An 18,021-nucleotide genomic window follows, 5' to 3' on the forward strand; every position below is an offset into this window, starting at 1 on the left:
AAATAAATAAACAAAAGCAATTTTTTTATAGTGCAATAATCTGATGCTAGTGCAATAATCTGATGCTTCAGTCACTTTGTTTACTTTGTTTACACAAATACAGGACAATCACTTCTCTCTGCTGCTATAGTTTGTTATCTTGCTGCTATATTTTGTTATCTGCTGCTATATTTTGTTATCTCACGTTAATGTATACATAGTCATAGTTTCTGGAAAAAATGTAAACAACATTTCTTATTCTTATTTTATTGTTAATATTTTTATCTCTCTTTTAAAATTGTTATTTATATATTTGTATTTTGCACCAAGGGAGTGGCACCCAAATTTCGTTGTCCACAAAATAACGACAATAAAGGCTATTCTATTCTATTCTATTGGACAAATGCGGCAAAAACATCACTTCCAAGGAAGCTCGGCTTCTCTGGGAGTAAATAGAACAGTGATTGACAGCGTTGCAGAAGCAAACACAACAGCGTAGCCTTTTCTGCCCCAGTCCTGTGTGGATTTTGTGATGAAGTCTGAGACAAACAGCTGGTCGTTGTGTGTTATATATAGACCATTTGTTCTATGGACGAAAGAATAACCGATTGAATTTTGGTGTAAATCTGAATGTCTAAAGCTGTTGTCAGTGATGTCATCGTTATCGGCTAACTTCCTGGCTTTTGTCTACCTCTTTGTGGAATTCTAGATCTTGATTGGATAAGAGTTTTCTTGGACACTGGAAAGGTTTCTCCAAGAGCCTCAAGACGTATACCCCGTGCCCACTGCTCCAAAAAAACCCATGTAAACCCACATTTAAACCAGTGTTTAACAAATGACAGTGGGTTTTTGTTAGTTTTGACTCCATTGGTATAAGTGGGAACACAAGAACTGGATGACCAGAATCTACACACTCATATCCCCAGTACAAAAACACAGAAACGTGGTATTTTTAGTGCCTGTACATGCAGTTTTTATATAAATACATACTATCATACAGTGAAACAAATGCAGTCAGTTACATACAGAGAGTAGAATGAAAACTCATTTCGACAACGGTGTGAAACTCTATCCAAATACTTTCTGAATTATGTCTAATTGAAAGAAAATGACAAAACAAGCCTACATGATGTCTGCTCTCAGTGAATTAGATGAAGCATCCAATCAAATTTGTTTGTTCTTCTGTCACAAGATGGCTCACTTTAATTTCCCTAGTGTTCACATCCTGTAATTTGTTGCCATTGTACACCTGAAAGGGATAGTTCAAGGTTTTTGAGGTGTGGTTGTATGAGTAAATATAGAGACATTAAATATAGCTGCAAAAAGGGGACACCGGGAAAAACTCATCCGTTAAAATCCAGACCAGCTGAGGTTTACTCTACCTTGATAATACATTTTGTGCTTTATCTTACTATTACTTACTATGAGAAACGGAAACTGAAGTTTATGTCACTTTTGAATCCATTCACTCTGCCACACCAAAGTCCACAAAGAAAATCTGTGTTTTTAGCTCATGATGGACACAGGAGCTGCTGGTCTGCTGCTGCCTCATTTGGTACGCCTGTGTCACTTAGGTAATTCAAAACAAAGCATTCCAAACGTACAAGTCACCTAATAACACATTTTAACCCAGTAATTGAGGCAGCAGTGGATCAACAGCTCCTGTCTGCAGTGATGTAAAATTGCAGATTTTGTTAATGGACTGTGGTGCGAGGTGTGCAAAGCAAAAACACATTTCACTTCTCTGTTAGAAACAGCAAGATAAAGCAGCCAGAAGAGAGCATACGCTTAAGCTGATGTAGATTTTATGGGGTGAGCTTTTAGTTAAGTGGCTAAAATCCCCTTTTCCTTGAGCCCCTGCCGGCAGCCATGCTCTCTAATGACTGTGGCTGCCTGTCTCGTGCCAGTTCTGAGCAAAGCACGGCACAGTCGGCGCGGACTTTGTGTCGTACGACCACACTTCAAAGAAACGTGAACAGTCACTCTTTAACATGATTCCCGTCACAAAAGTTTAAGTTATTCCAGTGATTGATTCAGCAGGAAACGGCATAAAGAGAAACTGAAATAACCGCACGGTCGCGGCTGCTGTTACACGTAGTACACAGTTCTGTTTCTCCCTGCATGTGTTTCTGTGTAGAGAGGATGTTGGACTTCCTTTTTTTTCTCCACATAAGGAAGGCGTGTTGTGAAACCTGTGAATTCTCGGTACATGTGGTTGGAGACGTTGTGTTGTTTTCTTTTAAAAAAAGGCATTTTCTCACTTTCTATATCACTCACATACCCACTGAATTCAAATGTGCAAGTTTGTTCCATGACATATTTTTCACTGGAGGCTTTTGTTTGTTTGTTTTTTCTTAACTGTACACGGTAAATGGCAAATGCTTAAAAATAAGTTGTTTAAATTTGTACTCTTATTTAACTCAAGATGTTTTGACAGGTCGACATGAACGTGTGGATCATCTGTGAGCAAGAATCATTAGGATTTTGAAACTGCTGCTTTGTCTGGGCCCTGATCAGACTTCACACCTTGGTCACATTTTGAATTTTCTTTTCATTCTTCTCACAGAATGGTGCAGGCGGTGCTGCGCAGGGGCAGGGGCAGGGTCGTGGGCAGCTTGGCGTACTGCTGCCTGAAGCTGTTCCTCTTGTTGTTCAGTAAAGGACCCGGGTTCTCCAGCACGTCAGCTGGCGGCGAGGACTCTGGCGCCGCGTTTCCCTGGGGCACTTCCAGCCTGGATCCCTTGTAGTTCTTAGTCTTTTTGGCTTTCTCCTTCTCCGGAGGCTCGACGGAATGGGAGGGCGGCTCGTTGGCGGCCTCTGGTGGGGGCAGGGTGTCGAGGGGCAGGTCACTGGGGCTCGGCTTGCTGTCTGCTTGCTCCTCGTTGTTGGTGATGTTCAGGTTGGAGGCCATGCGTTTGGCGTTGCTGCTCGTGGAACTGGTGCAATCACACATTAGTTGAGTTCACAGCGATTGTCGTTACGGTCATATGGTTATGAAAGACAGAAAATGTGCTGCCCATGGATGCATTGTGCAAGTGAATGGGTGAATGGCATAACTTCATAGAGACTAGAAAAGCGCTCTATAAATATGGACCATTTACCATCATTCAGTCAGGATTGTTTTCCTTGAATTCCTTCACACAAGGCAAGTCTATCAGTAGTTCCACTGTTGTTTATTAAAAAAAAACAACAATGGTTGGACCTCATTAAAAGAGCTTCATCTGCTTCTCTTTTGCCTTTCCTTTTCTATGTTCTACTCTCTAAGTCTGTGACACTAACATGCAAAAGCACCTAAAGCAGTTTGCTTTGCTGCCTGGTGCTGCAGGGAGCAACAAGCACAGCTCTAACTGCATCAACAGGGGGCATTGTGAGTCCACAGAGCCATTCTTAGAACGCTCACTCTTCTTATTCTTTTGTCTACTCACCCATTCGAGCTTTTGTCCTCAGAGTCTTTCTGTTCACTGCTGTAGCGCAGCTCTGCCGGGGTCTTGAACGATAGATCTTTCTTTCCTTTTAGCCAGTAGGTCTTCATGTAGCCTTTACCCTGTTTGATATTTGGAGAGTAAAATTGGATTATTAGGATTAAAACCTCGGACAATCGGATCGGCAGGTTTCCCGCCACAGGCAGCGACGACGCACCTCTTCTTGGAATAAAGTGCTTCCAGTGTTACATAACCTAACATGAAAGGTTTTATTTACATGTCACTCAGTGGATAAAGAACCAGTCAATTTCAAAATTGAAAAAAAAGACGGGGATTCAATCTTTCGAGATATTTACAGCAGCCAGAGTTTAGATTATTTCAATTTGTGGATCCCATCCTCCCCTCACAGCACCAGACTGCAGCAAATGGACCCAGACCTGCTGCAGTCGAGAGATTCACCCCCATATAAGCACCATTTAAACCCAAAATCCACATTTCAATACCAAATGTTTAAGAAGAGAAAGCACTGAGCTCTGCACCCAACCACAAACGGGTTCACATCAGGTCTGAACTACTTAGGAATAAGAGACGGAATTAGGAATAAGAAGGGAAGCGAGCAGTAATGCTACGTTGCGTGCCCCAAAAGCTATAACGCACCAAAGAAGATGAAAATAATCCTCCAGATTGACCCTGCTTCTCTCGTCTCCAGAGCTACAACAGTGTTTCTACAAAACATCTGGCAAATATTTCCTTCTCTAACTCGAACACTGAATTAGGGCTTTCATTTAGTTGGTTATTGTGAAAATATGGTTTTGAAAGCTTTGGAAGGAAAGGAAGAAAAAGTAGATGGAAGAAATATTTAGTTTTCTTTATTGTTTTTAACCCCAAAGGTCGGCCATAGGGCAGACGGTGATCGTCCATGACAACACAAGAAAAGACCCAGAAATGAAGAAGCAAGCAAAACAAATCTATGTCAAGACAGAAGAAGCTCATATACATGAAGATGCTAACATGAGTCTGTCTGTGTGATGACCAACCAGGGTAATCAAATACGGAATAGTTATTCCTGTTTTCCTCTTTTTCAACAATGAATTATATAGCGGATGAAAATTAAAAAAATTGTAGCCCAGGAAGTAGTAGCAACAAACCACCAGGGGGCGACTCTGCTGGTATGAAAAGCAATTTCCTTTCACGCAGGTGCAGAACTGATGAGGTCGCTGCTTTGTGTACTGGATGTTAGATTAGAAGGCTTCAGAGGGAATGTCTTACCCATCGTTTAAACCCATGGCTCTCAAACTGTGGTACGTGTACCACCAGTGGTACGCACAATTCCTCTGGTGGTACTTGGAGGAAAATCAGAAATACTGCTCTACTGTATTTACCACTGTATTCTGAGAGCTCATTATTTTCTCAGGTGGTACTTGGTATAAGAAGTTTGAGATTTATACGACTGGTTTAAAACAAATGTGTGCCTGCATGTGGTGATTTGTTGTGTGCATGTGGCTGAAGTTAACCTCTCACCTTGACAAAGATTTTCCCCCTCTCCTCGATGATGTACGGCTCGTGCTCCAGGTGGTCTTTGGTGGTTTGACTGATGTGTATCTGCATGCCCTGCTCACACAGACGCACACAGACACACAAAACTCGATGTTGAAACACCGGATTTGTTTGCACCGGAACGTTCTCATGGTTAAAAGTGAAAGCGTTTTGCTCAGTGGACTCTAAAATTAGCAGTTTCCCTTTAGGCAGGGAATGTACTGTATGGTGATGGAATAAAAAGCCTGCTTTTTAATTTGCGTTCATGGAACAGATTACTCACACACATCTTATTACTGTAACTAATGGGAAACAAACTAAGTGATTAGCCCGACGCATTAACTTAAAAGCAAAGTGGCGTCATTAAACGGGGAAATGGTTTTCCGTGGTAATCACTTTGACTGAGGGGAATCACGAATGCAGTCATTTTCTGCAGTTGCCGGGGATTATTAGGCACATTTGTCTGGGCATCGCCTCGTTTTGTATATATATATATATATATATATGTATGTATATGTTAGTGTAGTCACCACTCCGTTGCTCTCCATCCGCGAGGCGGTGTTCACGGTGTCGCCAAACAGACAGTAGCGAGGCATCTTCAGTCCCACGACGCCGGCCACCACCATACCTGAGTGAATACCTGTGAGAGGGAACACGACTCAAGCTCTTATACTCGTCCAATGTCTGAACACGTTTGCACTACTTTTCCCTTTTTTAAATTCCCTCGTTTTAATTAGCACCAACTTATGAATGGGTCCTAATGTCAGTCTGCACAAAATCTAACTCTTCTAATGGAAAATGCTGACGAAAACAACCGTAGCCCACACTGCTATTCCCAGAGACCGACTCAGGGCTCCCAAGTGGGTCGTGTAATTATTATTTCTCAAGATTTATGTGCATATGTTTTAAATAACGTGCATAAAATGAAGCTGTGATTATTTTTAATCAAATATATATCTCTTGGAAATGTCTGGTGCAGGTATTCAACATAATCATTGGTGGCAGTAAAAATAGTCAGAAACGTCATTTTATGCCCACATTTGCTCTTGGCCTTATTTATATTGTGAGCTGGGTATTTTGGGTCTTTAAACAATATATATATATATATATATATATATATATATATATATATATATATATATATATATATATATATATAGTTTTTCATTGGTTTCATGTCTTTGCAAGTTTTTTCCCCCCCTGCTATTGCACATCCAGTCCACAGGAGGGCATTGTTTTGCTCAGTTGTTCAGCACTGACATTGGTCATGTTCTTGATTATGCTGGTCCAGCTGCCTAATGGTCTGAAGATGGTCTAAATTTAAATTGTTTGCGATATACCAAGTATAACATCATGATCGCTGGTACAGTTCAGTTTGCTTCAATAGACTGTGTCAAATTCTGAGCAGTGCCCCCTTGTGGCAGTATGGAACCAGTGTCTTCATGTGTTTACTGAAACCGTACTTGGATCATCGGGTTTGTTTTCAGGGAAAAATGTCTCTTCTCTACCAAAAATGTTAGAAGAACTCACCGACTCTGATCTGGATATTGTCCCCGGTGGACGGGTCTTTGAGGTGGTCGATGGAGCTCAGCATGTCCAGAGCCATGTCACAGATGTGGTGAGCGTGAAACGTGGTCTTGTTGGGAACGCCCGCCACCACCATGTAGGCGTCGCGGATCGTCTCCACCTGGACAGGTTTGGAGGGAGATGATTCGTAGATCAGTAATTGACATTTCCAGTTCAAGTTTAGTTTTTCTACCAATTGAAAACATTTCCTTCCTGAGAAAAACAGAGAAAACGTTGACTTCTTTGCAAGAAAAGAGCAAAACAGAAATATGTATATATATCTGTATATGTCAAAATGCCCACAAGTTACATACAAACATAGTTTTATTTGTAATGTTTTAGCATAGACTGGTGCTGCTGAGTGTTCTGCTCTCTCGGCCCAACCTTGTAGACGTTGTGCTTCTCGCTGAGCGTGTCAAAGACGATGTAGATCTCGTTGAGCATGTCCACCACCTGCATGGGTGTGATGTGGATGCAGATCTCGTTAAACTTGACCACATCGCTGAACAGGATGGTCACGTCTGGGAAAACCTGCAACACACAGTTTGTGCCATTTAGTTTATCAGTCACATGTTCCTTGTCGTAAATTAGACGTTTATTTTTGTTTACTTTGGTTTCTCTGAGGATGCTATTGTGATGTACTGATCATATTTTGGCTTTAAAGCAACAGTCTGTAGGATTTTGTACCATCTCAGGGTGAATTGTTTTTTTTTGTGTGTAAGATTTAAGTGAAATTATTTACATTTTGGCAGAAATGGCAGCATCAGCTCTAAAGTGGCCGCCATTTTGGACCACCATCTTTTTACAGTGGCCACCAATTTTGGACCAAAGTGTTTTTACAGTTGCCGCCATTTTGGACCATCATCTTTTTACAGTGGCCACCATTTTGGACCAATATGTTTTTACAGTGGTCGCCATTTTGGAACACCATCTTTTAACAGTGGCCACCATTTTGGACCAATATGTCTTTACAGTTGCCGCCATTTTGAACCACCATCTTTTAACAGTGGCCACCATTTTGGACAAAAGTGTTTTTACAGTGGCCGCCATTTTGGACCACCATCTTTTTACAGTGGTCAACAATGGACAAACTAAACCTTTTGAGAGTTTCGATGCTAACTAAAGGCTAAAGGCTACATACAGTGATCGGTGACCTGTTGAGTCAGTCAGGGCAAAATGAAAAGTACTAGAGATGAAGGACACATGCTCTCCATGAGTGAATTGGATGCTGTGGTCACAGCATAATTTAAGTAGAACTTCAAAAGCATTTTTAAAAAAAAAGCAGAAGCAGTGAGAGCAATTTTCTGAGAAACTGATGCCGTCACATTTTGTGGTTTTTCCTGCGTAAACCTCTCCATCCCCGTCTTGAAAACCCACTGCCTTGTACCTGGCACGTCTCCAGTGCAGTGATCCCCTTCCTGAGGCGGTCGGCCACAGCTTTAGGGATCATGGCGTACAGCAGAGAGTCTCCTCGCTTCTTTTCTTCGTCCAGCTTCTTGATGATTTCCTGCAGCTGAGCATATTTTTGTTGCTCCTAGAGGATTGGAAACGGGACACAGGAGTCGATGGTTACAGTCTCACCTCTCTAAAAGCCAAAAAAAATCCCTCTTTGCCTTCTTTAATCTCTTTAATCCACATCTCTCCAGCGTGACTGAAGTGGATTTAGTGGTTGAACTCAATAGGGGAGCAGAGCTTTCACCTGGACTCACCTGGCTGACGGCTTCATAGAGAGAAATGACAGTTCTTACATTTTGTGCACTCAATGTAAAATGTTATTATAATAATATCCTATGGCTGTTGAGAACAAGCTGAATTAATTAATTTAGAATCGTATAACAGGAAACACAAGGTCAGTTCTTTTTTTTGTTTTGTTTTTACCTTATAGGCAAATAACAAACTTGTTAATTCAATTAAAAAAGAACTCAGCATTTTAAAAAGCAAATTAGTAACTAGTTACTATGTATAATATGATTGACACTTGTGTACATGGTGAATACCTTATGTATGGTTTATTTTGCTGCATTTTTTTTGTCTGTTTTTGCTTTGGTTTTGTTTTTGTGGACTAAATAATTGAATGTATATTCTGATTAATGTCTCTTGTGACACTGCCTCTCGCCCTATGTCAGCTGGGATTGGCACCAGCGTCCCCCGCGACCCTCAAGTGATAGAAGATGAGTGACTGAGTGAATGACTCTTGTTTCTCTTATTGCATGTGCATTAATTGTGTGTTTTAAACTGTGGACACCAGAAAGTGTAGCAGTAAGACTGGGTCGAGACCCCCAAAACTAAAATCTTTGTGTGTAGCTTTAAATAACATGCATACAATGAAGTTGTAATTAATTCACTGAACATATGACCAATTCAAAACAACATTAGGAGTTACTGATATGGCTGTGAATCTGTTGCTACCTTATGCACAATCTACAGTTTGCCATCTTTATAAATAGAAACTTTGGGGAAACACTGCTAATAAACAAGTTTGTGCTGTTGGCATTGACTTTCTGTATCTTGAGAGTTTTATTGTTTTTCTTCTTTCACCTGATCGAGGGCCAGCTGCAGCTCAGCCGACTGCTGCGTCCCAGCCAGAATCAGCTCTCTGCTGGAGTCGTGCAGGTTCAGATCGTTCACGTAGACACCCATCTTTATCATGTCCTCCACCGTCTCTATGCTGCAACGGCACAGGGAGACGGAACACGAGAGAAGGGCTTTTGACAACAGCACACAACGGGAACATTGTGAAGCTCTTAAGAGTTCAGCAGAAATACTGTGTGTCTGTTTTTGTCCTCGGTTAAGTGAAATCTAACACTCCGTTTGTGTTTCACAGAAGAAAAGACGTGAGAAACCGAGGCTCTGCATCCTGAACTTACCCAAAATGTCTGGGTGTGAAACATATGGAGGAAGTGTTGAGTTTTTATTTTTAATACGAGCAGCAGACAAAAGCAACTGTAACATATGTGAGCGGATCAGAGAAACAGGAAGACTTCTCACATAACTATTAAATTAGAAACACTGTGCTCGCTGTGTGTACAGTACAGTATATCTCTAATTAAGGGCCTGTTTCAGTCTCACAGTATGGTAAATAATATGTGACGCTCACAGTATGAGTTCATGTGCTGGTCCAAAATATAGCACCCAGAGTGTATTTATTACTGCAGGTTGACTAAATTTAGAAACGTTACCAAAAAAAAAGTCACTAAAACTTTTTTTTTCCATCCAACAGTTACTTGATTACCTGTTTTACGTATTTTATATTGAAAATACTGTGTATAACTGCATAAGAGACATCAGATGCAGGTTTGAGAGACATTTGTGTTTTTTGTATTACTTGTTACAGTTAAACATATATGGTTACATATCAGACTAACATAACCGATCCAAGATTTGTTTCTACAATTGCAAGAAAGAGCATCTAAGGTGATATTTACATTAGTTTCTCAGGTATTTACACCTTTGTTGCACTGTTTGTTATTGTAAATTTGCAAATCCTTCAAGTTTGGGTTGCAAAATAAATAAATAAATAAATAATAAAGAAATTTCACTCCATAAAAAAAGAGAGTGTATGGAAGTCCAAATGCGTCAAAATTCTGTAATGAAACTTTGTTTTGTTTATTTAACCATTATCTTTATTTATTACTTTTATTACCATTTACTAATTATTCATTACTATGTATTAGTATAGTATTTTTTTCTTTTTTGTACATTTTGCTTGTAAACGTCACTGTTCACTACGATTTTATATAGTGTTTTATGACTCGTTCATTAATGTGTAATGTGTTAAATTTTTCATGGAAAAATAGCTTTGTTTTTCTTAAAACATGGTTTGTGCTGTGTGTGTCGGGTGGCAGTGGATGGAGGAGACAGGAGGGCACCAAAGTGCCTTGGACCCAGTCTTTAGGACATTTTCCAGAGTTTCCATAGTTGTGAACTTACATGGGCGTCCCCAGGAAGATGAGGGAGTCCCACTGAGGGACATACTTCATCTGGCCCTTCAGATGGAGAGGCTTCTTCGGAGGCTCCCGCATGTCCTCGAATATGGTCTCGCTACATTTTCCTGAGAATAATCAGGAAGAAATTTTAGCAGCGCAAGAAGTGAAATGAAATGATTAAACATTTTTAAATCGTTAAAAAATGTTTTTTAAAAAGGCAGCCGGTGTTCTGACCAGTAACAGTCTGGAACGCCAGGAGTTCAATATCCTCTCCTCCAGAGTTGGCAGAGCTGTTGTACTGGGTGGGAGCGCTGCTGTACTCCTGGTCTGTGTCCTTCATCTCCTCCACTGCCTTTGCCTCTGCTGGAGGACGAGCAGCAGCAGCAGCAGCAGCAGCATCAGCAGCATCAGCAGCAGCAGCGAGAGAGAGAACACATGAGTCCAGATGAGGCAGAATGAGAGTTAACGACTGCATGAATAAGTGAGGATGGCGCGGTGAATTCCAAGTTCCCCCATTAGGAGAACAGCCTTGTTCATCTGCAAAATTCATCAGCGCATTATAAATTCAGTTCTCCTGCTTTATGCATGAAAATCAAAAATATGAATGGAAAATTGTTTTTTAGGAAAAAAGTTCGGATTCAGTTCCGGTATTTGTCTGTTGAATTCATGGATGAGGCGACACATTATTCAGCATCAGTGTTCTGAAAACCTTAAATATCACATAAATGCTTCACTAAGCACAACGTTTAGAGTTATGCTGGTCATGTGACCAGGATGTGAGGGTGGAAGGCACACGTCTGCAGTCACAATTTGAACTCTATAATCGCATAATAACCGGTAAACAACCAGAACCAGAAAATGTTTCCCTTTGTTTTACATTTAACGAAGTATCTTTTTAACAAAACGTATGATGAACAACCTAGAATTCTTGAAAATATATAATATTTGATTTTACATTTTCACAAAATCATCCCGCGGGCCGGATTGGACCCTCTGGTGGGCTGATCCTGGCCCGCAGGCCGTATGTTTGACACCCCTGATCTACGCTAGGTCCACTTCATTTAAGATATAAAAAAAAAAGGTGAAAAGATGAGCGTGATTCTGTAAAATGATGGTATTGGGCTGATATTGGTATCAGATAATAGAGGTCGCTCGAGGTCAAAACAATAGCAAGAAACCAACTTTGATGAGGTCAGGAAACAGCGTGGGATCATGGGAGTTGTTGTTTTGCTGGCATTGGCACTTTATAGGGAGGAGCTTTGGCAGCAGTAACAAATATTTCCTTCCTCACTCCAGCAGTGGATTATGTCATAAAAGACGACATCCCATTTTTAGGTATTTGAATGCAAAGATGTTGCATATTATATCTTTAAATCATATTTAAGGTGTTTTTGATTTCACCTCTCACTCAGTTTGACATTCATTTTTGCCTGAATGTTTCATATATTTCTATTTATTTAACCACAGAGATATACAGTATGTGATCGAGGGACAAGTTTCTGTCCCATTCATGTGAAATGAATGCCGTTTCAACGTGTACCTCGCTCTTCTTCCCTCTTTGCCTTCTCGCTCTCCTCTCTCTCCTCGGGCTCCTCCTTGCTCAGTTTCGGGATGTTGACCTTCTGCTTGCTCTCCACCACTGCTCTCGACATCAGCTCAAAGACGTTGTTCAAATGGGTGTAGATCTGGAAAAAAAAAGAAAAAAGGATGAGGACAGGACAGAGGTGAGCGGGTGTGTAGCCGTCCCTTGGCTCAGCACTCACGTTATCCCAGCTGAACTCCAGCATGGGTCTGACCAGCGTGAACTCCTCGTTGACCTTCTTGCCCTGGAGGTCGGAGAAGACCTCCTTGAGGCCGTCGCCGATGCGGTACATGGTCATGTCGCGGCGGAAGATGACGCTGAACGGGAACATGTCGAAAAAGATGCCCCGCTTCATCGGCAGCTTCTCGTAGCTCGGCGCCGTCTTCTGCTGCGGCATGCGGTGCTTGAAGGCCGCGTTGTCAAAGTTCATCTTGTAAACCTGGAACAGAACGTGAAGACGACATTTTGACATGTTGATCATGAAACACGATTTAGAGTCAGTGGTTACATGTAAGTCAGGTGTATAACTTTATTTTGATAGTGTTCAGTATCTATCCATTGGACAGCATATCGATTTTATGATGAAAACCCATGATCATTTTTTTCCACGGTTAGTTTTTGTGCCTGTCGCTACTCAGCAGTTACTGGGATTTTATATAAAATAACGGTGTATTTCTTATTAATATTTAGTAGTGTAGTAATACACGTTAAGTGTCAGTGTAAGCATTTCTTCTTTTGTAACCACAACCGACATAAAGCTATATATCTACAACAGGAAGTCACAGGCTGCTCATGTGTAGCACAAATCAGGTTTCCAGAACAGATGAGGGTAGTGACGGTGCCAAATAGCTTCACCACATCCGTAACCGGGTAACGGTTGTCATAACGCTGCTGAAACACTATCACAGGGACATGTAGATAACTTTGTCATTTTGGTTCAAAGATGTGAGGCTATGATGTCACAGGTGTGTTTAAAAAGACATTTATGGCATGGTGACGAACTTGAGGTGGTGGATTTTCCCACTCAGGAAAATCATTTTTAAATTCTAAAACCACTGATAACCACCACGAGAGAAAAATGAACTAAATTGAATGCAGTTGGAAATGTTTCTACCTGTGACATGTATCGCTAAAGCAGAGACGATACTCAGAGTTTAAGGGGCATGTTTTTTAGGGGCGGAGCTTGACAAACCAGCTGATGGGACGTCTCCCCTGTAGCTTCTCCACACTTACGGACCCGAGCTTTAACTGCCGCAGCATCAGCGCGACAGTTTTGTCCATTTTTCACTTTTGGAAAAAGTCAGACGCTCGGCCGCGTGACCTTTGCCCTTTGAGTACGTACCACGTATGTCATTTTCTCCGTCTCCTCCTTGGACAAGATTTCCACCTCGATGTCCGTGTTGTAGAACTGTCGTCCCACCTGAGAGAGCTGCCCTGCAAGAGTCACACACATGATATACAATATACTGTATATATATGGATGTGTTGAGGTTAAGTCAGTTTATATAAAAAATTCAGTGAAAACAGGTCTCTGTGAGTTTGCTCCCGATCGATTACACTTGCCTGATTTCTTTTACTTCTAAACCCTGGATAATGTACTCTATTTCCTCCACAGTGAACACAATTACACATAACTTAATGTATACAGTTTTCTTTCCAACCTCAATCTTCACTGAGCGAAACTAAAACTTGTAGTTAATCGTAAACAAAATACAAAAAAAAGTTTGATACTTGATATACATGTAGGTCCCAAATTAGGATGAATGGAACTTTCATATATTTTGATTATAGCGGCTCATGGGGAAAAAAAAGAAATAAAAAAAAAATACTGGGTCAGGGGCTGTTTAAGCACAAGCAGTGTTAATAAAAGAAGTAGTTTTCTCTGTATCCCGTTATTGTTATATACAGTATTAACTGAATGCAGGCAAGTTTGGAAAGACAGTTACTACTAGTTAGCAAAATAAATATAAAATCTACTTGAGTATTAGATTTAGTAGATATATAGAAATGTTTTATGATGATATTTTTTCAGCTTCTGCCTTTAGGGGGCGCCAAAGCGGCTCCGTCTTGTCCTAATTCTTGTGTTCTACATATTGACATTTTTATTCCTTCTAAATTAGAACTAGTAAGCTATTCTCTATTTGATCTGTTTCCGATTTGGGGCAGCCCATGTCCAAGTGGAGAGGAAACTTGGCTTGTGAGCAGAAGGTTGCCGGTTTGTGTCCCTGCCAGATCAAGGCCTCAGGTACTCCTCAGCAAGGAACCCAACCCCCATTGCTCATTGTTAAGTGGACACTTTAAATTGACCTCAGTAGATTGTGTCAGGAAGGGTATCAGTGTAAAAAATCTTGTGTGTTGACCCCTAAACAGGGAGAAACCATTTTGGTTTGATCTGTATCCACATTCAAATTCAAATAAGGCCATCCCAGCATGCATTGGGCAGAAACACACACACATCTGAGGTAGTTGCTTCTTTCGTACCTTTGACAAACTGCGTGAAACCTTTGCGAGTGCTGCGGTAGTGAAGCGTGAGACTCGTCTCGCACTCCTCCTCCACGCAGAAACTCGGCGGCTGCACCTTTGGGAAGGAGAAGCGGAAGTACTCGTGCAGGTTGTCCAGCTCGTTGATGAAGTCGCGCACATTTCGCCCCAACACCTGGAAACAAACGTGTATCATTGAGGACGTGACAATATTCAATGTAAAATATGAAATCTATGTTAACATCTCTGGAGGTAAAAGTGTTCCTTCTTTAATTTGCTGTTCGTGTCACGTCTGAAACCCTTTAACACCGAGCATATCGCAGGCATATTCTGGAATAAAATGGGCAAAAGCACTGATTTTCTGGCCCTTTTATGCTTAAAATAAGCAAAAAAAAAGTCCAGATGGACATTTTGAGGGAAAAAATGAATGTATGTTTACTCAGAAATATTAATCACACAGTGAGTCACAACATTTGCCAACAGCCAGCCAATCACATGGTGGGAGGAGACGGTGACTTCACCTTCAGGATCCTCTCGTATCCATAGTTTCCGATCCTCTTCACCATGTAGACCCCGAAGGCGTACATGAGCTCATCGTGGGTTTTCCCCAGGACCTCGCCCGCTGCCTTAGCCAGCCGAAGGATCAAGTTATCACTGCAACAAACAAACACATAGATAAATAAATAAATAAATAAATAAATAAATAAATAAAACAACTAACAGTTAGAGTCAGTCACACTCAAAATAAAGACACAGACATCGAACATTACAGATAATTATGACACTGCTCTTTTAATTTAAACCACAACTTACTTGTACATCTGATGTCTGACAAACTTGAGGTGGGGGATCTCTGCTCGGTTCTCGATCAGCCTCCACACATCCTCGCCGTACGACTCGTTGATGTAATCGTTCACTGCTTCCAAGTACAGGCCGTACATCTTCAGTGGAGAAACCTCCAGAGTGATGCCTTGGTTAACTGCTCAACTGAGGCCAGAGAGAGAGAGAGAGACACATAATATAATCAGTGTGGAGACAAAAAAAACTTCTGCTTAACAAGAGTTTGTTGTTTTATGTCCATGAAGAAGCTTCAGACCACAACAAACAGATTTATTTTACTTTCCCTCAGGAGCAAAAGACAAACTATGTTGTATTAAGTGATATTTGTTTGTGACAATCATTAATAATTATTCATTTAAAAAGTTCTTTTGGCCACATCACCAGGTCCTAATAGTGACTTTTGCTTGGCTCAAGAGTTTAAAGAGTAAAAACGGATGAGAAAATACCTGAAGTTTCAAAAACCAACTTCACCTGTGAAATCTGTGTTTGAGCCATTTTATTGAGGTCTAATATTCACATTTACTGTGTGTGTGTAAATACTTTAAATAAAGTTTAAATATAGTACAACTGGTCGTCTTCTAATGACATAAAATAAAGAAATGTAGAACTAGAATTAACTGGTTTATGTGAAAAAGAACATCTTAATCTCTTGCTGTGTTATAACGAGCCCTAATCGTCCAAATTATAACTAATATAATAAGACCAGACTTTTGGTATTGTCTTTTAATCAAGTTAAAATACATTTAAAAGCAGAATTAAAAGTATTTTCCCGACTTTCACTTATCTTATCTTGTGCACTTAGTCGTATATCAACTAAGACCAGACCTTTGTAACCGTCTCCTAATTTAGTGAGATTAAAATAATCATTTTCAAACACAAAGTTTACATTTTCTTACACTTTTTACTGTGGAAGAAAAAGAAAAACACGGTCACTTTTAATGATCTGTGACCGTGTTTTTCAGCCACGTCACTGAGCCCTAACAACCACCTTTACTGGGGGGGTCCAGAGTTTTAAAAGTATAACTGATTTGAAATGATGAAATCATTAAACAAAACCCAGGAGCAGACCTTTGGTACTGTCTTCTAATGAGTGTAGATACAGGCTCAGTTCACAGGAGTGGAGAAGCCTCTTAGATTAGAGGTCAAGCGTTTTAAAGAAAACTCACGTCTGCCTGCAGCTACACTTTCACTCTTCTAATGAGGTTAAAAAAGACACTTGGCTTGTTTTCTTTAAAGCTTTCAGTGGCGACAGTGACTTCACTGTTCACTCCAGAGGAGGCAAATAGCTGTTTAGATGTAACACCAGCTACATCTAAGAAGAGAGCACAGTGGAGAAAAAGAAGAAAACACATCGACTGTAAAATGGCCTCCACGTGGCTCTTCATCTCCTCATCCTCACGAGTAAATAGTGGTACAAAAAAGATATGAAATAAAGACCAAAAAGGACAGGAGAATGGTGCAAAGGTTGGAAAAGAGAAGCCCCCTTACCTGCAGTCCCTCAATGCTCTGTTATCGTGGGCTCCAACTGTGTGAGTCAGCATCGCCACAGCATCGCTCCCTGCTGAGAGTCTCCACCTGCAGCTGACATGTGCGCTCTCCCCTGACACTTGTCTGTCAGGTCAACAGGTGACCGGGGCCAAAATAGCAGCACCGGGGCATGTTTGTGGCAGGTAGCACAGAAAATGAAAAGCCTGAAGGTAATGTCTCTATTTTCTCTCTCCTTCTTCAGACGCTCGGCTGCAGACTGGCAAACGCGCTGGGTATAATTCATAAGGTTTGTGTGGAAGAAGGAGATTTGTGAAAGGCTGGGACTGTATATTTTGGGGGGACTTTCTTATGGAAATGAAGTTAAACACAGTGTGAGACTCATTATCCAACGCTGACCTGCTGCTGCTCACCGGGGCCACCAGGTTTCTTGGCTAATTACTTCACATTTGCATAATTACACACGTTAAACTGAGACCAGCGTTCTGAAGGGTTCCCTTTGTTGCTTTGATCAAAACATCCAAGGCCTCCTGCCGTGGCAGCCATCATCGACAGCCAATCACAGCAGTTTAGAAAAGTGACAATGTTTGTTTTCACAGGAAATACCTGTGCATTTATTATTTGTATTATTATTATTATTATTATTACTACATAATCTGCCACTTTTGTCATAAGAGAAGCTTTTTAACGTGTGTGGCCTGAGAGAGACAACACACACACACACACAGAGCAGAGAACTCTTGATCTCCACTAGGAGGCACTGTTACAACATCACTGATTTATTGCCAATTCATCCAACACGTCCACTAAAGGGAAATTTGATTAAAAATTAATAGAAAATGTGTGACTCTGCTCTGACCACAGGCAAAAAAAAACACAAACAAACAAAATAAACAAAAACATTCTGTCATTTTATGACATCTGTGGCATTTTATTTCTGTCCATCCACAAAATAAACACATCTCGTTCATTTCCTCATTCATTCATTCATTCAAACACGTGATTAGGTTTTCAGCTCTGGAAAAAAAAGAAGGTTTTTTTTCATATTTAAATTCTGACCTGGGAGGTTGGGAGTCCTGTTCATATCATGTACAGGTTTAATTAAGAAAATGAAACCCAAAGAAAAGCCAGAATTACTTTGTCCACACACACACACACACACACACACACACACACACACACACACACACACCTACAATCAGCC

General features: G+C 40.8%; 1 protein-coding gene across 2 annotated transcripts; it reads right to left on the minus strand.

The window, feature by feature from the left end:
- Positions 1–926: 926 nt before the first annotated feature.
- LOC131471968 (soluble guanylate cyclase 88E-like) lies at positions 927–17,071 on the minus strand. Of its 2 annotated transcripts, none has more exons than XM_058648805.1 (17): positions 16,821–17,071; positions 15,306–15,479; positions 15,014–15,146; positions 14,493–14,667; positions 13,354–13,445; positions 12,193–12,450; positions 11,970–12,114; positions 10,664–10,789; positions 10,434–10,554; positions 9,042–9,171; positions 7,891–8,037; positions 6,888–7,034; positions 6,468–6,624; positions 5,468–5,577; positions 4,923–5,012; positions 3,405–3,523; positions 927–2,915 (listed from the first exon to the last, which is right to left on the minus strand). In XM_058648805.1, the coding sequence occupies exons 2-17, from the start codon at positions 15,431–15,433 to the stop codon at positions 2,540–2,542; spliced, it is 2,454 nt and encodes an 817-aa protein (XP_058504788.1). In that variant the 5' UTR covers positions 15,434–15,479; positions 16,821–17,071; the 3' UTR covers positions 927–2,539. The 2 variants fall into 2 exon arrangements, with proteins under 2 accessions (XP_058504788.1, XP_058504786.1); XM_058648803.1 differs by having other exon boundaries at positions 10,664–10,792; positions 16,821–17,070.
- Positions 17,072–18,021: the final 950 nt, after the last annotated feature.

This window comes from Solea solea, chromosome 13 (assembly GCF_958295425.1).
Source record: "Solea solea chromosome 13, fSolSol10.1, whole genome shotgun sequence".
NCBI classification, from domain to species: domain Eukaryota; kingdom Metazoa; phylum Chordata; class Actinopteri; order Pleuronectiformes; family Soleidae; genus Solea; species Solea solea.

Coding starts and splice junctions, on each gene's coding strand:
- LOC131471968 (XM_058648803.1), bottom strand. CDS start 15,433: ATGTACGGCCTGTACTTGGAAGCAGTGAACGATTACATCAACGAGTCG. Junction 13,446..14,492: donor TTTCACGCAGTTTGTCAAAG/GTACGAAAGAAG, acceptor TGACTCTTGCAG/GGCAGCTCTCTCAGGTGGGA. Junction 12,115..12,192: donor TGGAGTTCAGCTGGGATAAC/GTGAGTGCTGAG, acceptor TTTTTTTTCCAG/ATCTACACCCATTTGAACAA.